The sequence below is a fragment of the Eptatretus burgeri genome, chromosome 9 (assembly GCF_056783735.1).
Source record: "Eptatretus burgeri isolate ZD-2024b chromosome 9, Ebu_testis_v1, whole genome shotgun sequence".
NCBI classification, from domain to species: Eukaryota; Metazoa; Chordata; class Myxini; order Myxiniformes; family Myxinidae; genus Eptatretus; species Eptatretus burgeri.
The window spans coordinates 2,974,324-2,992,075 of record NC_140969.1 but is presented as its reverse complement, the minus strand read 5'-3'; the positions used below and the strand labels follow the sequence as shown (position 1 = coordinate 2,992,075).

Genomic DNA, 17,752 nt, shown 5'->3' with positions numbered 1-17,752 from the left:
GAATGTGCTTCTGCCCACTGTTGCCCTTTGCTGCTGATGTCTTTCCTTCAGAGTTCCATGTCGCCATCACCTTTGACACCGTTGCTTGTGAAATATCAGCAAGTTGAGCTGTCTTTGTCATTGAAGCTCCTGCCAAACGTGTCCCAACAATCATCCCTCTTTCAAAGTCATTGGAGTCTCCTCTTGCAGTCATGATAGCCATAATTATAGGTGACCAGGCCTGTGTCACATTTTTATTTATGACCCTAAGCATGCTGGATGCTATTTTCTTTATTGTCATTGTCCACACCTGTGTGGAAGCCATTGCTTTCAATATACTTGGTGTTCCTCATTTCCCCATGTGTTTCCATTTTGTTTTTTGTCCACGACATATATTATGTTTTGCTTTGGCAAATAGTGATTTATAAGGTCATTCCAAGAGCAGGGAAAACGTGATATTCAGTGTACTCTGCACTCTTACCCAATGAGGAAACCCTTATGAGGCTGGCAACTCCAGAACCACTTTGCTTGTTTAGGGTGACATGTTGGATTAAAGTTACTACAGGATTAAAGGTAACATTTTACATCCACACTGACATTCACAGATAGACTTGCAAAATGTTTGTGAAGTACAACTTGCTGTCTTGTGATTAAACCCATAAGTGAAGCGACTGGTCGGCACCCAGTAAACCCTCAAATATTGTGGGTTCGAATATCGTGAGTTGAGACCAATCATGGGCAACCTTTTGTTCCTATTTCATAATTGCAAGATTTCATTTTGACCAATCGTGGTTTTTGAGTTTAGATGAGTCATCGTTCACGCCCCATGATGTACGATTATCTCCCCTTACGAGCCTTGTGGTGTTTCTCGTGCACCACTTTGAATGAGCCCAAACATAAAGCGATGGACTCTGACGACATTGAAAATGGAGTTTCCCTCGATAAGTGTGCCAAGTGCACATTCATTTAAGGTAGACCAACAAAAATGGACAACATAAAAGATGACCTACATCCAACAATCCAGTAGTTCGACAATGAAACATCTCACAAATACCTTGGAGAAGAAGAGGGCCACCAAATATGTCATTAAAATAATGCGCAAAACAATAACCAAAGAATACCTTGATATAACGAGGCTGATCCTGAAAATATACCTTTCTCCAAGGAACAACATCAAAGCCACAAATCAACCAGCAGTACCAGTGTTCAAATACTGCTGCGGAACAGTAAACGGGTCACAAATGGATATCAGAAAACTCGATGTCAAAACAAGGAAACTCGTCGCTATCCACAAAATGTTCCATAAAAATCAATGCATCCCGAGAATGTACCTGCCGAGGAAAGTAGAAGGCGGTGGCCTGATGGAACTCAATCAAGTGCACAGAGCGATGGCTGTAAGATTAGCAGTGTACGTGAAAAGTTCAACAGACTACCGAATACAATTTGTTTACAAGCATGAACACAAACCAGAGATGGTATCTCTCACCCACCTTGCAAAAAAAACTTCCAAAAACAGGTGTGAATTGAAGATGTCATGCACCAAACTGAAACGGCAACGAATACACCACCAACAATTGCCAAAAAGACAAAATAAAAATTCAAATGAAATACCAACAGATATACAGGTTGTTCCAAAAAGGCCTGGACAATTCTGGTTGTTAATATATTTAGAACCACAAATGGTTAAACGATATATACTCTTTGGTTTATATGACACAGAAACTCGTACAGTTTTATGCACACCATCAATGCACTCAAGTTGAGCTCCGTTTGTTGCGCGCAGGACATCAAGGTGGTACATGAGTTCTTGCCATGGTTGACTCGGTATGTTTACGTCCACCAGTGCGCATGCATCTGTGATCTGAGAATGAAGATCCTGCAGATTTGCCACCTTTATGTAGACAAAATTTCTGACAAACCCCCACTAAATAAAATCAAGGGGGTCATGTCTGGTGATCAGGGGGACCAGGCAGTTGGTGCATCTCAGCTAATCCAGCGATCTGGAAATTTTTCATTCAGGATGGCTTGAACGATTACGGCCCAACGAGGGAGAGTGCCGTCCTGTTTAAAAATGATATTGGGTTGTGGGTCTTCAATCTGTGGGAAGGAGAATCCTTCCAACATGTTCATGTAAATTGTTGAGCTCGCTGTGTCCTGTGTAAAGAAAAATGGACCCACCAAGTGGTCAAGGAGGAGGCCACATCACACTTTGACCTTTGGACTGTTGTATCTGTGTTCAATGACCATGTGGGGGGTTTTCAGAGCCCCAGATCCTCACATTGTGCTGGTTGACCTTCCCCGATACATCTGTGAACATGACCTATTTCAGGTAATCCTCCATGCGACTGTGCATTTCCAAGGCAAACGCCTTGCATTTGGGTCCGTCATTTCATTTGAGTTCCTGCAGAATCTGAAGTTCCTGCAGTCATCTCAATTGGGACAGAGAACGAATCATTGTATATGCCCAATGGCTACGTGGACACCACGAGGACACTACTGAGAACACTACGCGAATGGCTTTAAAAAAAAAAAATGACAGGACTGACAATCGGACAATTGTAGGTTCTGAAAGGTAGAAAGACAAAGTATGAGCCATCTCCTATCGGGATGTAAAAAACTCATGTCAGAACATGTATACATACAAAGGCACAAGACGGTATGTGGAGTAATCCACTGGCACATCTGCAATAATTTCAATATCTCAGTTCCACAAAACACATGGAAACATGAACCAAAAGAAGTCAATAAAACAAGGAAATAATGCTCACGTACAACCTGATATAATAATCCCATCCAGCGTGAACATAGAAAACATGGCATTGCGACCTGACATCGTGCTCAGATACAAAAAGGAAAATGTGGCATTGTTCATTGAGGTTTCAGTTCCCAGTGATTTTGGTCGAAATAACACAGAAATCAAGAAAATGACCAAATATCAACACCTCAGGAATGAAGTGAAAAGATCCTGGAAGCTGAAGAGTGCCAAAATTGTACCAGTGATAAATGGAGCAATCGGGATGATGAAGAACAACCTCACAAAGATCCCACAAACCATTCCTGGGAACATTACCACAAACGAGCTGCAGTTGGAGGCTGTCTGGGGCTCTTTGACGATCCTGAAAAGAGCGCTCGGAACAAAACTCTGAGAACAACACAACTTCACAACTTAGGCCATGAATCATGATCCTTCACCAAAACTAAGGTGGATACTTCGAATCCTGGGAGGGCTCCTTTCCACCTTCTGAAACCTGAGTTATGGAGATAATCAACACACACACACACACACACACACACACGCACACGCACACGCACACGCGCGCGCAAAACCCCATCTCCCGCTGTGTTAACCTCGTCAATTAAATTATATATTTTTTTGTGTACCTGGTCGAGGCTTGTATGAGAGCCAACACACAACGCACAACAAGGGGGGCATGATACAAGAGGGGATGAAAGAACTCCATGTCGGGCCACACGTTCACTGCGACAGGAGAGGAAGTCTGTAAGCCATGAGTGGAGATGGATACCAGAGGAAGAGAGTTTGGTGAGCAGGGCAGGGTGCCAGACCATGTCAACAGCACGCGAAGCAAAATTTCAAAATTCAAAGCGAAGCGAAATTCAAAAAGCAAAAGCACACGAAAAATAGTATTGCATTGAATCTTTCCAAATGAAAGGACAGCTCCCACTGAGACCTTGTTTCTTCCTTTGCCCCACTCCCATGGGCCTTGATATCTGTAATTGTGAAATCCTATTCATTTGATTTTGTCACCTCCCCACTGCAGATTGTAGAAAACAGTCACTGAGGTTGCTTGTAATTGGGAAGGCAATGATCATGGTGTATTGTTTTGTCAGAATAATTATTTCAACAAAATGGATAAATGGAAAGGTCTTCATGACGAGGACATATTGAACTCTGGTTAAGGCAAAATATGTCCCCTTGCAAAATAATACTTTCACACTTTATTTGTGACATTATGAGATGAAGTTTTTGGCATACTTAATGTTCTGTGTGAATGATAAATGTGATGTTCTGTGTCGTCGTTCTCTCCTCCTCCCCTCAACCCCACACCCTCTCCCTCCAACCCTGCTGTTACAGAATGGGAACATTGCCAAAATGACGTCTTCCCTGGTTATGTTGATCATTGCAAATATCCTGGGACTGTTCTACACCTTCTTGGCTGAGAAATTCAACAAATGGGGTTTGTAGCACACATTGGAGCCCTCGAGTCATCGCACCAGTTATATTCACAGTTCTTAGGTTACTTATTTTACCACTAAATATAAGGTTTGCAGGAGCGTTCAGTCAGAAATACGATTATGTACAGTATTAAGAGAAACAGGCATTTAGGACAATATTGTGACGTATGTACAAAACCATTTTGAGTGCCTGAGCAGTGAAATGACAAGTAAAACAAGATGTAAAATGTCAAAGCCCTTGTTGTTTTAGTAATTTTGTTGTTTGGAGTTGAAGGGCGAGCCCATATTTATGGACAACTAAAATGTCCACCATCGACCAGTCGGCCATCTTTAATCAGATCTCAAAATGAAGTTAGGTGCATGTGTATGCCATTATGTACCGTGCTTTTGCCAATTTTTAACAAAATCGGACCATGCAGGTCGGAGAAATGGTTGGGGCCACGTTTACGTAACAACATGGCCGCCAGTCGGTCATCTTGGATCTAATCACGAAAATAAATGGCATGCTTAGGTTAAGCCATCATTCGTTATCTGTGCGCCAAGTTTGAACAAGATCGGTAAACGCATGTCTGAGAAATAGTTGAGGACGTGTTCGACACCGGGTTTTTTTTTTACAACTAAAATGGCCGCCAGTCGGCCATCTTGGATCTGATGTCAAAATATCATTGTGTGCTTATGTGTGCCGTCATGTGTTGTCATTGTGCCAAGTTCGAATAAAATTGGTCCAGACATGTCCGGGATATGGTTGCCCGCGCACGCACGCACCCACGCACGGACATGAAAATCGAGACCAAATCCATAAGCCCCCCCCCCCCCGTTTCAGATTAAGTCCAACGGGGGTTAATAAAGGAAAATGCAAAAGCATCAAAATTTGATAATAGTTAAAATGTGAGGATAGATAAGGAACAGTTGATAACGTGAAAGAACAGATGAAAATTAAGAATTCTCGGAAAGAGCAAGTGAGTGGGTGTAATGGAGAAATATTGCAACTCTGGGAATGTGTATCTCCCTCAATGGTAGATGAGGCAATGGAGGCGGTGAGGGGAGAAATGCGGGAAGGTTTTACCGTGGCCCAATATGATAGACAGCAAAAGATGCAACAATCAGAGACTTGATCATGATAATGGGTACAACCATGGTAGATGCAGGGATTTTGTTTTGTTGGACAGACAATGTTGCAAGGTTTGCATGTTGTACTGCTTCAAGTAATTCGAAGCTCGCCTTCAGGTCCTCTCAATATATTCTTCCCACATCGATGTGACTCACATGCACCACAACTAATGTCCCTCCACCATGACCTGACACAATGTCATCGAATTGGGATTCCACATCAATATCCCTCACTCCTTCCCCTCTAAAACGACACAACATCCTGTTGTTTTGATCTCTGTCACAAAATGGAAAGTCCAGATACCCAACAGCCTCATCTCCCCCCGCCCCCCCCCCCAAAAATAACGAACTCCCTGGTCTCCCTCCTTACCATCTCCATCCAATGTGCACGTCTGCCTCACCACAACCAGTAGCACCTCCACAGGTGCCCATACCCACAGCACCTCGACCGAACCAATCACAACCTCACCACAGTCACTCTCACTTGAAACACCCTCACGTTGTCATTAGTTTCCTCACCCCGACCCGCACACTCTGCGACCTCATCATCACCCACACTCCCACCGTAACCACGGCACCAAGACTGACGGCCGCATTCGTCCTACTCAGAATGTCAACTGCCCCCTCCACACCCCACAGTCGTCTGCACCCCAACACTGCTTGTCCCCGCCACATCCCCATGAACACCTATGCCTGCTATAGACCCCCCTAACACAACCAATCAACCCTCCTTATCAAATCCCCACCCTCTGATAAATTATGCAAAGTTTCTGTCCCATTTCTCAACTCGTACCAAATCCCTGAAATGAACCACCTCCAAGCATTTACTGCAGGAAAGATCCCCTCAACCCCTCCCCCACCCTCCCCACGTCAGTCACCAGCATCCCAGACACCACCCAAATGTAATACCGAATACAATGTTTATAACTGCCCATTCGTTTTTCCATGGCCTTCCACTTATCCAGCAACATCTGCTTCGTCTCGTCCTCTCCTCTTTAGGTTTTACCTCCCCCCCCCCCCTGGTACAACTATCGGTAGTGTGTTGATCATCATCATTCTCACTGGATTCCAAATTTGAGTGATGCATCTCTCCAATGTCATTCTTCAGGGAGCCAGCCCTCCATTGTGAAATATACTCCAATCATGCCTGTCCTCCAGTCTTGGGTCACATTAACCATCTGGGCTTCTACTACAAATGGATGAGGTGTGTGTGTGTGTGTGTGTGTGTGTGTGTGTGTGTGTGTGTGTGTGTGTGTGTGTGTGTGTGTGTGTGTGTGTGTGTGTGTGTGTGTGTGTGTGTGTGTGTGTGTGTGTGTGAGGCACGTTTTTGCGGAATTCTACTGGAGCGTTCAGATGTGGAATGTAAAACACCAAAATGATCACCATGACCTTTTTTAGTTCATTAGGATAATTAACTTCAAAAAACTCCGTTGGAATTCCCTTGTTTTATATGCACGCCATGTTAGGGTTTATAAAGCAGCTTAATACGTCCTTCCACCACGGCGTGGCATTCTAATTACAAAATAAATAACAAAAACAATTTTATTTTATTTATTTATACGCAGTCTGCAGCTGCTTGGCTACATCGTTTTCTGGGGGTGCAGCTGTGCCGCTGATGCAGTGCCCCCTGTTACCAGCTCGCTGGTACTCATTTCACTGACCTCAGAAGGATGGGGCAGGCTGAGTCAGAAGGATGTGCCTGGTGTTTATTCATCGGCGATAGGGGCTTGAACCGAAGACCCGAACATCTTATGCCAGCCGCCGGAACAAGCCAACACCAGGTTTACAAAAATAATGATAACATTGTAACAAAGCATTTATTAATAAATACGAATAATATTCACACCAACAATGATAACAATAGTAGTATCATATGGCAATAATAATGAAGACCTTATTGTGATGGATTTATAAACCGTGTGCTGAAATTGAAACGCACACAGCACACAGCACACAGCACACAGCACACAGCACACAGCACACAGCACACAGCACACAGCACACAGCACACAGCACGTGGCCTCTTAAACTCGTTATTTCCGTAATGTAGGTTAAGAATAGCGCCTTCCCTGAAGGGGGTTATGATGTCATTAAACTTGTTGGGTTGGGTTGTTTGCGCCCCCTCTCAACCTGTTGGGATAATAACATCAGTGCATCATGTCGTGGGATGTGACTGGCGTCATCACGTCGGGCCGGCGTTGTTGTCCTGCCATGGCTTCTCGGCATGTGAGAATAACGCCAGCGTTCTGGAACCTTCGCCGAAGCCGTGGCTAAAGATGTGCACGCCAAATTCCCATTTACTGTTTAAACCCCCACAAAGTCTTTGTTTGTCTGTTTGTCCGCATGGACGTCCACCCTGCACTGCCGTCTAACCCTGCACTGTATTTTGTTTCCTTAATCCCTGTTCATTCTCCTTAACCTGAACACGACAGGTATATGGACCAGGACGTAACACAGCCCCCCTCCCCCCGCAACAATTGCCCCATTCCCTGGCTTTATGTCGTGGACATTTTTAGACAAGCGGGGTTCATCCTGGATGCATGGGGGTAAAAGTGATTTCCCCATGTTATGTGCGGAGCTCCGTTCCTGACGACAGCCAGAAGGGCCAGCTGAGCGCATACTCAGGCAGGTGGCAGAATGGACTGTGGGGGCATTCCCCAAGGGCTGGCATGGGGCCAGCTCGTAAGATCTGATACGGACCAAGAGCTGGTTCCAGGCTGCCTCGGAAAACCTGACGTGCGGCTCTTCGGCCCCACCTGGCATGGGCACTCTAAAAGTGCTCCCGAGGTTCTGGTTTGCCCTCTCTCTGCCCCTAGTCATTGATCTCGCTTCTTCCTTGGTCCTGGACACTTTGGTTCGCGGTTCCGACGGAGGTCGTGGAACCTTGGTTGTGGAGTGCAGTGTCGGGGCCATTCTGGAGAGTGGCAGGGAGAGCGATATCAACCTGAGGACGACGGTTCCACATACTGGTCGACTGAGGCCACCCTGCCCCACCCAATTGTCTCGTGTGTGTTTGTGTGTGGGATGGGTCCCCTGTCGTGTTATCTGATAGGTAAGGAGTAAGGTAAGTTAAGTCTGCAAGTTGTGCATTTTCTCTCCCTTTTGTAAACACACACTTCATTTCCCTTTGACTTTCATTTCCCGTTCCCCCCCCCCCCGGTTGCCCTTTGACTCCATTGAAGCCCTTGAGTTGTCTTCCCTCCTTCCCGTACTCCACATTGCTTGCTGTAAATAAATTTCCTCGTTCACATTTTCCTTTCAATCTGCCTGTGTCTGTCCTTTCCCCTTATTGATCCAGCAATGTCCGTCCATAGATTAGCCAGGAGATTATAATTCCCCAACTAATTTCTCTCGCATCGATCCGGCGTTGTCCTAGCAGTAAGCTCGATCACCTTAATCAAGATCCAATAAAGACAAAGGGAACACAACGGCCGAGGGAACGATGCCTCGATGAGGAGACTGCGCGTTCCACAGTTAAACGGTAGTGAGATGGAGGACACTGGGTCACATGGTTAAATTGTTGCCGTTCGCTGTTGATTCGCAACTCGACATGATACGATTTATTCGTGTGCATCAACCTTGATTCCCGGTGAGTCAGTGAGAACCGAGATACCCCAACCCTCGTAGTACCCCCACTAACCTGGGTCCTTAACAAGATAATCCTCCAGCTGGCCCCAAGCACATCTGGGCTTGGTGAAAGGCAAGCTAATGCTCAAGCAGTTCAGCAGGTGGCAATGCAACAATGCTGTGAAGACCAATGAAAATTTGGTCCAACGGACCAACGGGCCTCCCAGTAAAATAACCAATCCAATGATATCGTCATTTTCCTGAAACCGACTTGAAGTCGAGAAACTTGGAACCTAATTTCCTCCTTCTTCACAACCACAGACCATTGCCTTTGGTTGGGTTGTTCTTTGAGATGTCGTATTATGAGCATTGTGTGGTACAGTACTAACTGAACCCTCCCCCCTCTCATCCCAACACAGAAATGCACAGGACTCAAGCAGAATTTGAAGATGCTTTGGCGGCAAAGATTTTCATTTTTCAGTTTTTCAATTTCTTTTCAGGCCATGTTTATCTGGCCTTCTTCAAAGGGAGGTAAGATGATTGCCTCCGCCATGAAGGTGGACGGACGTTATGTTTTCAACCCTGTTTATTTGTTTTTCTGTGAGCACGATGGATCAGTAAGTTGTGGACGGATTTGGACTAAACTCGGTGGACAGATTGGGTGTGTATGAAGGACGAATTGATTAGATTCTGATGAAGAGTCACATCTTGACACGAGAATTGTTAAAATGATTCTTCACCATTGAGTGATTGAGCCAAAGCAATAAATAGCGCGATTTCTCAAAAGGTTGTGGACGAGTTATGACAAAACTTGGTTGATGAGTTGAATTGGTTAGATGACAAGAACGAGCTGATTCGATCCTGGTTCAGGTCCAGATTCAAATCCAGCCTGTCAGTGGGATACAAAGTGTACACTGTTCAGCCTGGCGGAGGTACGCGTTCTACCGAGTTCCGTTCATGTGATGTAGCTCCAGTGTGAGAGTTGTAAATTTTTCATCATGTCATCATGTCTGTGCTGTGTCTGTACTTTGTGGATAAGCTTGTGCAGGTTTTTTTCGAACGAATTTTGAGTGAATGCCACAAATCTCACGGATGTAGTTCCCCTTCTTCCTCACCTCCCATTTATTATGATTTTATTCCATGAAAGGGTATCCTGCAGTGCTCTGGAGGCAACCACCAAGCCCTTGGGGTATGCGCAGCTAAACCAGCGAGGTGGGCTTTTGTTCGATCGGCAAAAGCATGCTTCGACAAGCCCCTGTAGGAGCGGGGCTGCGTAGGGGCAGAGAACGCAGACAAACTGGACAGTTGCTGAACGGTCAGTGCAGGATGAGTGAGCATTGGGGGTGTAGTGGGCAGTTGCGGTTTAATCAGGAGTCAGGAGCCCAGGCAGTTGGTGAGTGTGCCGGAGATCCTTGCTAGTTCCCAACCGAGTGGGGCGAGTCGAGGTGTTGTCATGACACAGATGCCCCGATGCAATGTGTGAGGCCACACCATATTTTACAGTGACGGGGTTTTTATTTACTGTTTATTCCCTCCTCCATCCCCTTTCCCTCCTCCCATCATTTTGACCTTTTTTTGCTCCCCTCTTCCATAAACCTTTCCCCACTGTACATTCAAGGACATGTGGCTGTAGTGGGGAGGTTAACTTTTTAGTGGGACCTGTTTTATGGTCATCGTATGTGTGTGCGTGTGTATGTGTGTATGTGTGTATGTGTGTGTGTGTGTGTGTGTGTATGTGTGTGTGTGTGTGTGTGTGTGTGTGTGTGTGTGTGTGTGTGTGTGTGTGTGTGTGTGTGTGTGTGTGTGTGTGTGTGCGCGCGTTTTTCTTTTTATTATCATTGTTGGGGAAATAATTGGGTAGATCGTGAGTCTGCCCTATAACTCTGTCGTCTTAGCGGGAGAGGCAGTGTCAAAGACAGTTGTTCAACGCACAAATAGAGACCACATGACCATTCTCGTGCTTTGTTCAAACGAACCAATCCGATCGCTCAGTTGTAATCGTAACCTTGGGGTGAAATCGCCTGGCGTGATTGTGGTCCATGAAGACCCAGACACATTACAATGTTGTATCTGCACAATAAATAACAAATGTTTAATTTTGGGTGCCTTTTGTCGTTTTCAGATTTGTTGGTTATCCTGGATACTACACTACGTTTCAGGGATACCGGATGGAAGAGGTATTGTTCAAAGTCCTGCATTCTCGGACACGTTGTCGACCAAAGTTCACACTTCATTTGCAACCCCAACCAATGTACCAGTGTGACTTATCCCCCTTGTACAGTTGTATGGATTGTTGGTTTGTATCCATAAAGAATGTGATATGTTTGTATCGAAGGGACTAAGACTTGGGTTTCATTTCAACCAAAAATGGTACGACCTGTAACGAATAACGATGCACATCCAATTTGACAAGCAAGTAAGGAGACAGTTGGATGGGAAAGATTTCCTGGTTTGAGGGGACATTAAATCTCACAAGATGAGGAATCTATTTGGAATAACTCCAAACTATTTTAAAGTCTGCTTTGTGTTAAAATACAATTTTTACATCTTGGACATACGTATGTCCAATCTCGTTTTGTATTTCAATCAAAAGTGATTTGTTGTTTCTTGACTTTGTTCTTTATGTTGACAGTGTCCTCCAGGAGGGTGCATGATAGATCTCACCCAGAGTGTCTTTGTCTTCCTTTTTGCTCAAATGATTCTGGGAAACTTGAAAGAGCTGTTCCTGACGTGAGTAGTTCATCTTTCATGACTATTCCATTGGTTGATGGGCTGAGCACATCATTTGAAAAAGATGGTTCTTCAATCCACAATTCATCGCTGTGTTCTTCTTGCTAAGATTAGTTTACGGTTCTAACGACGTGTCATGTGGAGCAAAGATACGATGACTCATGAAACCGTGGATGTTCTGAACATTATTTTTGGTCGTCGTGTGCAATTCTTATTTTATATTTTTATTATTCGTTATTTTTCTGCTTTCTGTTTTTACAGCAAAGTCATGACGTGGTGGCACAAAAGAACAGTGGTGAAGCTTCACAAAGAACGTGTGCTGGAACAGTGGGAGATGGATTATGGTTTACTACAGTGGAACGGTCTATTGTATGAATACCTAGAAATTGGTAAGCATTTATATTTTCATTGTTTATCGATTTCCCATAAATATTTGGATTTATTCCAGGTTTAATTGAGTAAGGCTCATTAACACCACAACCGTAATTTCCTCATAATATCCCTTTATTAATGTAATTGCACATTCGTCATTATCATTTTGAGTACGGCATGTGGCTTCAGGTCAGGTTCACTGTCAGGTCAGGTTCGATTTGTGACCTGCTACAGGTACCATGTAAACCTGTACTAACCTGTTCCATGGTCGGGTTGTCGGCGACTAAACCGTCTCCCCCACCAGGTTTTCTGGTGAGGAGGGTGTTTGGATATGGACACCCAGCAGGATTAAAAACAAAACCTGTCAAAGGGCGGAGGAGCTCCTTGTGAGCCAACGGCCATCCATATCTAGTGCCCAACTGTGTCTGCGGACGTCCGCCTGCAGTTGGGTCACTTCTTATTAGGAGGTTGGTGGCAGGATTTGCACTCCGGCCACCGTAAAACCCTTCATTCCGCAAAATGCAAAAACGCAAAAAAATCTGAAAACCCACTCCGTGGGAGTACCTCCTGTGCAGCTTCCCTTCGCAGGGAAGCTCACCGGATGACAGGATTGGGGCAAAGCCTTCGGGACCCCCAATCTTTGATAGGAGGGAAACCATGGGGTAACATCCCTGGGTCAGATTGCGGGAGAGTGTGTCGGAGTGGTGCTGAGGTGTCGTCCACCAGACGGCGGTCTCCTTGGGTTAACCTGAGGCGGTCCCTTCGGGTGGGTGCCTGGAATGTCCTATCCCTAAGAGAGGATGATCACCTGTCTCTGTTATCATCTGAGCTCAAGCGTTTGGACATCGGGATTGCAGCTCTCTCTGAGGTTCGGAGACCGGATTGCGGAGAGATAATGGTGGGTGGTTACACCTACTATTGGTCTGGTCGCTCTGATGGTTACCATACCCAAGGAGTTGCTGTAGCTGTGTCCAATAAGCTGACCCCAATGATACTTGAGGTAACACCGGTCAACGAGCGTATTATGAGATTAAGGATTCGTCACTCCTTAGGTGTCATTTCCCTGGTCTCTGTTTATGCTCCGACTGAGGCGAGTGATCTCACCGTGAAGGATGCATTCTACGCCACACTCGAGTCTGTGGTTGATCAGTGCCCCAGACGAGATACACTTCTAGTCTTGGGGGATTTCAATGCATCGACTGGAACTGATAGGGATGGTTATGAGGTGTGTGTTGGTCCCCATGGGTCAGGAACTATGAACCAGAATGGCACTAAGTTCCTTGACTTTGCAAGAAGTCATGGACTTAGGGTGGCTGGTTCATGGTTTCAGCGCCCACAAGCTCATCGCTGGACTTGGTATTCCAACGCTGGCGGTGTGGCAAAGGAGATTGACCATGTCCTCATTGACGGTCGTTGGAGGATGATCCAGAACTGCAGGGTCTACCGGAGTGCTCAGTTCCTCAATACTGACCACAGGCTTGTTGTAGCAACTCTAAAGCTGCATCTTAAATCCTGGAGAATGGTACCATCCCAGCCGAGGCTGGATGTTGCCAAGCTCAGGGATGAGAGAGTAGCTGAGGAGTTTGCGAACAGGCTGAGTGGACACTTGGGGGGTCTGGGTGCTTTGGGGGGTCCTGAAGAGTTGTGGAGCGCCTTCAAGACCACCGTCCTTGATGTTGCCGGTGGATGCCTTGGAGCTCACCGCAGGGCAAAGAAGAATTTTGTCTCTCAAGGGACACTGGATACCATTGACCAGAGTCGCAGGGCCAGGCTGAATGGCAGAGCTGAGCTGTTCAGGGAGCTGAGGCATAAAACTGTACGTGCACTGAGGGTGGACAAGGAGGCCTATTTGCAAGGAATCTGTGAGGGGGTAGAGCATCACCTGTGGACAGGTGATTCTCGTCCCGCTTACAGGGGAATTCGCGCATTACGTTCATCCAAGCCCATCCCTCGGAGCACTACAGTTCGAGCAGAGAGTGGTAGGCTCTTGACAGAGGAGTCTGAAGTGAAGGCCCGCTGGGCCGGTTACTTTGAGCGGTTGTACCAGGCTGATCCCCCAACTGTCGAGTTGGACGTCAAGGGTGTTGCAATCCCTGTTGCTGACCCTCAAATCAACTGTGGTCCACCTACGCTTGTGGAAACACGGGCTGCGGTGAACCAGTTGAAATGGGGCAAAGCTCCAGGGATCTGTGGCATCCATGCCGAACTTCTCAAGGCTGGTGGAAATGCTGCACTCGTGTCGTTACATGCAGTTTTGTGCTCTGCCTGGAACACAGGCATCATCCCAACTGACTGGAAGAGGGGCCTTGTTGTCCCTCTCTGGAAAGGGAAGGGTGATCGCCAAGACTGCAACAACTACCGAGGGGTGACGCTGCTCTCAGTGCCGGGCAAGGTCTTTGCTCGGATAATTCTCGATAGGGTTCGCCACCATCTGCTTGAGCACCAGTGTCCAGAGCAGTCAGGCTTTACACCAAAGAGGTCAACGATTGACCGTATCCTTGCACTTCGTGTCCTCACCGAACGCAGGCGAGAGTTTCGGCAGGGGCTGCTTGCAGCCTATGTTGATCTCTGTAAAGCGTTCGATTCAGTGAATCGGGATGTCCTCTGGAGGATTCTTGGTCTTCGTGGGGTGCCACCAAAACTGATCGATCTGATGTCTGAACTCTACTCTGGTACTGAGAGTGCTGTGAAGTGTGGTGGTACCATCTCTGACTTATTTCCAGTTGTTACTGGAGTTCGTCAGGGATGTGTACTTGCCCCCACACTTTTCAGCACTTGTATGGACTGGATTCTAGGGAGGATGTCGGAGAGATCAAGTTGCGGTGCGTCATTTGGGAATATCAAGATCTCAGACCTTGACTTTGCAGATGATGCAGTCATCTTTGTGGAGACTTTAGACATCCTCTTGGGGGCCCTCGAGGTGCTGAATGAGGAGTCGGAGCCGTTGGGATTACGGGTTTCTTGGGTCAAAACTAAGATCCAGGCTTTCGGTGACATCTTGGATGCTGCTGTCCTGTCTGTGTCTGTTTGTGGTGAGGATGTTGAGGTCGTGGAGAGATTCACTTACCTTGGCAGTGATATTCATGTCTCTGCTGGCTGCGAGTCAGAGGTCAATAGACGTCTGGGTCGGGCCTGGGGAGTCATGGATTCACTGGATCATGGGGTGTGGCGCTGCCGGTACCTGTGCAGGAGGACGAAAGTCCGAGTCTTCAGGTCCTTGGTACTTCCAGTCTTGCTCTATGGGTGCGAGACTTGGACTCTGACCAAGGATCTGAGACGGAGACTTAATTCCTTTGGTACCAGGTCTCTTCGGAGAATCCTTGGCTATCGCTGGTCGGATTTTGTGTCCAACGAGCGGTTGCTGAGAGAGACTCGGATGAGATTTGTTACCTGCATAGTCCGTGAGCGTCAGTTGCGGCTGTATGGACATGTGGCTCGTTTTCCTGACTCTGATCCTGCTCACCAGATTCTCTCAGCGAGGGAGTCTCATGAGTGGAGGAGGCCAGTGGGTCGACCACGTGCCTCATGGTTGCAACAGGTTGACCATCATCTCAAGGAGATGGGGATGGGCCTGGCATCTGCCTGGGGGATGGCCAGACGGAGGCCCCTGGAGTACCGGCGGAAAGTGGACGCAGCGACGTGCTGTTCTGGCACATGCTCCCATACCTGACCTGACCTGATGTGGCTTCCAGTTTGCATGACTGTTGAGAGTGTTGTGGTGCCACTGATGCAGTGCCCCCTGTAGGTTAGAGCAGGAACGAGGAATTTGTTCACGGTGCTGCCGAAAGCTCACCTCCACTTCACCGTCATGGTGGGATGCTTAACGTCTACTGCCTAATGCTTGCAGACTGGACGTCCAGTTTCACGTCCCTCATGTGGACGGCACGCACATTGATGCCTCATCCTGTCTGCTAAACAACAGGGTGACAATTTAGAGCTGGACTTAGATTATTTCTCATTTAAATCACAAGGCTAAAAAATCAAATAATTCTCTGGTCCCCAACGTACACAATTTTTTTTTTTTTTTGCACGACCCTAAAAAGTTTGATATGACCCTTGTGTGCTCGAAATCAAGGTTCCTTACATTCTGCAACACCACGAGAAGGTTTTGTTAAAATCAATACCTTGATGGATTGTTCTAAAATACTAGTCGAAGTCTGACACATTTTAGAAATCCCAGATTCAATAAAAGTCCCTCCAAATTGAATTGGCTAACTTATTTTTACTCATTACTCAACTTGTTTGCATTTTACAAATATACTTACATGGCTTTAAAATACGTTCTCCATCTTTGGACATACTTCATACAAGGCTTTCGTGTCGGTGTTGGTGTTGGTGTTGTGTTGGTTCAGTGTAGAGATTATTTTTATAAAATGTTGGTGCAACCCTAACGAAGCCAGCTTTGGACGTCATTCAAGTTCATGTACATCTACGAACATGTACGATGAACATGGACAATCCTAAGCCAGCATTGGACATCATTCTTCATCGACTCACTCCTTGTACAACTCTTGCCCTCTCACTGGTGTTCTTTCATACGGAGGTCCGTTTACAGGCAGTCTTCACAACTCTGCACAGGAATTTCGTAAATTTCAAGAGACTTCATGTTTTCATCGACCAGAAATTTCAAAACTTTTTTTGCTCTCCCATGACATCTCACTTTCCGCCATTTTGATTTTCAGTATGTACAGTATATGAAAACAGGAAATGCGTGATAATACGAGTGGTTTTGTTTCCGACACTATACCGAGACAAATCCCTTCAAAAATTAATAATCGACACACATTGCCCTGCCATATACACAAGTGCAGCTCTTATTCGGTTAGGGTGAGGGGGTTAATGACTCGTTTGTAAGGCCCTTGTGGGATACCTTTATTCACAATCATTTGTAGATGGTCCAGAAAATTAACATTTAACACTCACACATTAAACGTACACATGTGCAGGTGGTGGACAAAAAATATATAAACATCAATGTAAAGTCACTTAATCGGGTGTTGGGTCACCACGTGCGGCCAATACAGCATGTATGTATGCGTCGTGGCACAGAGTCCACCAGCATCTGGAATTCTACAGGAGGGATGCCGTGGCACCATTCTTCAACCAGAAAATCGATAAACTCAAACCTGTTTATGCCTGGTGTTGGCTTCATGGTTAGGGTGGTGGGCTTGGGATCCCACTTGGCTGTTGAATTAATACCAGGTGGGGTTGACTCTGGCAAAATGAGTGCCAGCTTGCGGATATCCTGTGTCGGAGTGGCGACCCGTCAAGAATTGTGTCCAATCGCCAAGGAGACTGCTTCGGCAGCAGCACCGACACTCTGCACAGCGTATGGTCCCAATGGATGGATGGAAACCTGTTTGATCAAGGTGGAAAACGCTGTCTCAGGCGTCGTTCCAGAATATCCGAGAAATGTTCGATTGGGTTCAGATCTAGCGACTGAGAAGACCATGGCATTTGGATAACATCATAGTCATGCTCATCAAACCATTGGGTAACCACACGTGCTCTGGATGGGGGCATTGGGTGGTCTCTTGCAACCATATTAACCATAATTATTGGCAACAAGGCCTGTGCAGCATTTTGACACCTGACCCTAAGCATGCTGGGATGTTGTTTGCTTAATTTACACAGTGGCCACACCTTTGTGGAAGCCGTTGCTTGGTGTCCCTCATTTACCCAGGTGTTTACATTTTTTGTTCACCACCTTTGCATACACATGCATACATATATATATATATATATATATATACATATATATATATATATATATATATATATATATATATACATATACATA

General features: G+C 46.1%; 1 protein-coding gene across 7 annotated transcripts in view; it reads left to right on the top strand.

The window, feature by feature from the left end:
* Window positions 1-17,752, top strand: part of LOC147019440 (anoctamin-7-like) — an 88,084-nt gene that overhangs the window by 39,617 nt on the left and 30,715 nt on the right. For all 7 annotated transcript variants that reach the window (XM_085893949.1, XM_085893948.1, XM_085893947.1 and 4 more), the window contains exons 13-17: window positions 4,073-4,175; window positions 9,270-9,381; window positions 10,973-11,027; window positions 11,483-11,580; window positions 11,842-11,969. In XM_085893949.1, coding sequence (XP_085750075.1) covers window positions 4,073-4,175; window positions 9,270-9,381; window positions 10,973-11,027; window positions 11,483-11,580; window positions 11,842-11,969 — 496 coding nt within the window. The remainder of the gene's footprint in view (window positions 1-4,072; window positions 4,176-9,269; window positions 9,382-10,972; window positions 11,028-11,482; window positions 11,581-11,841; window positions 11,970-17,752) is intronic.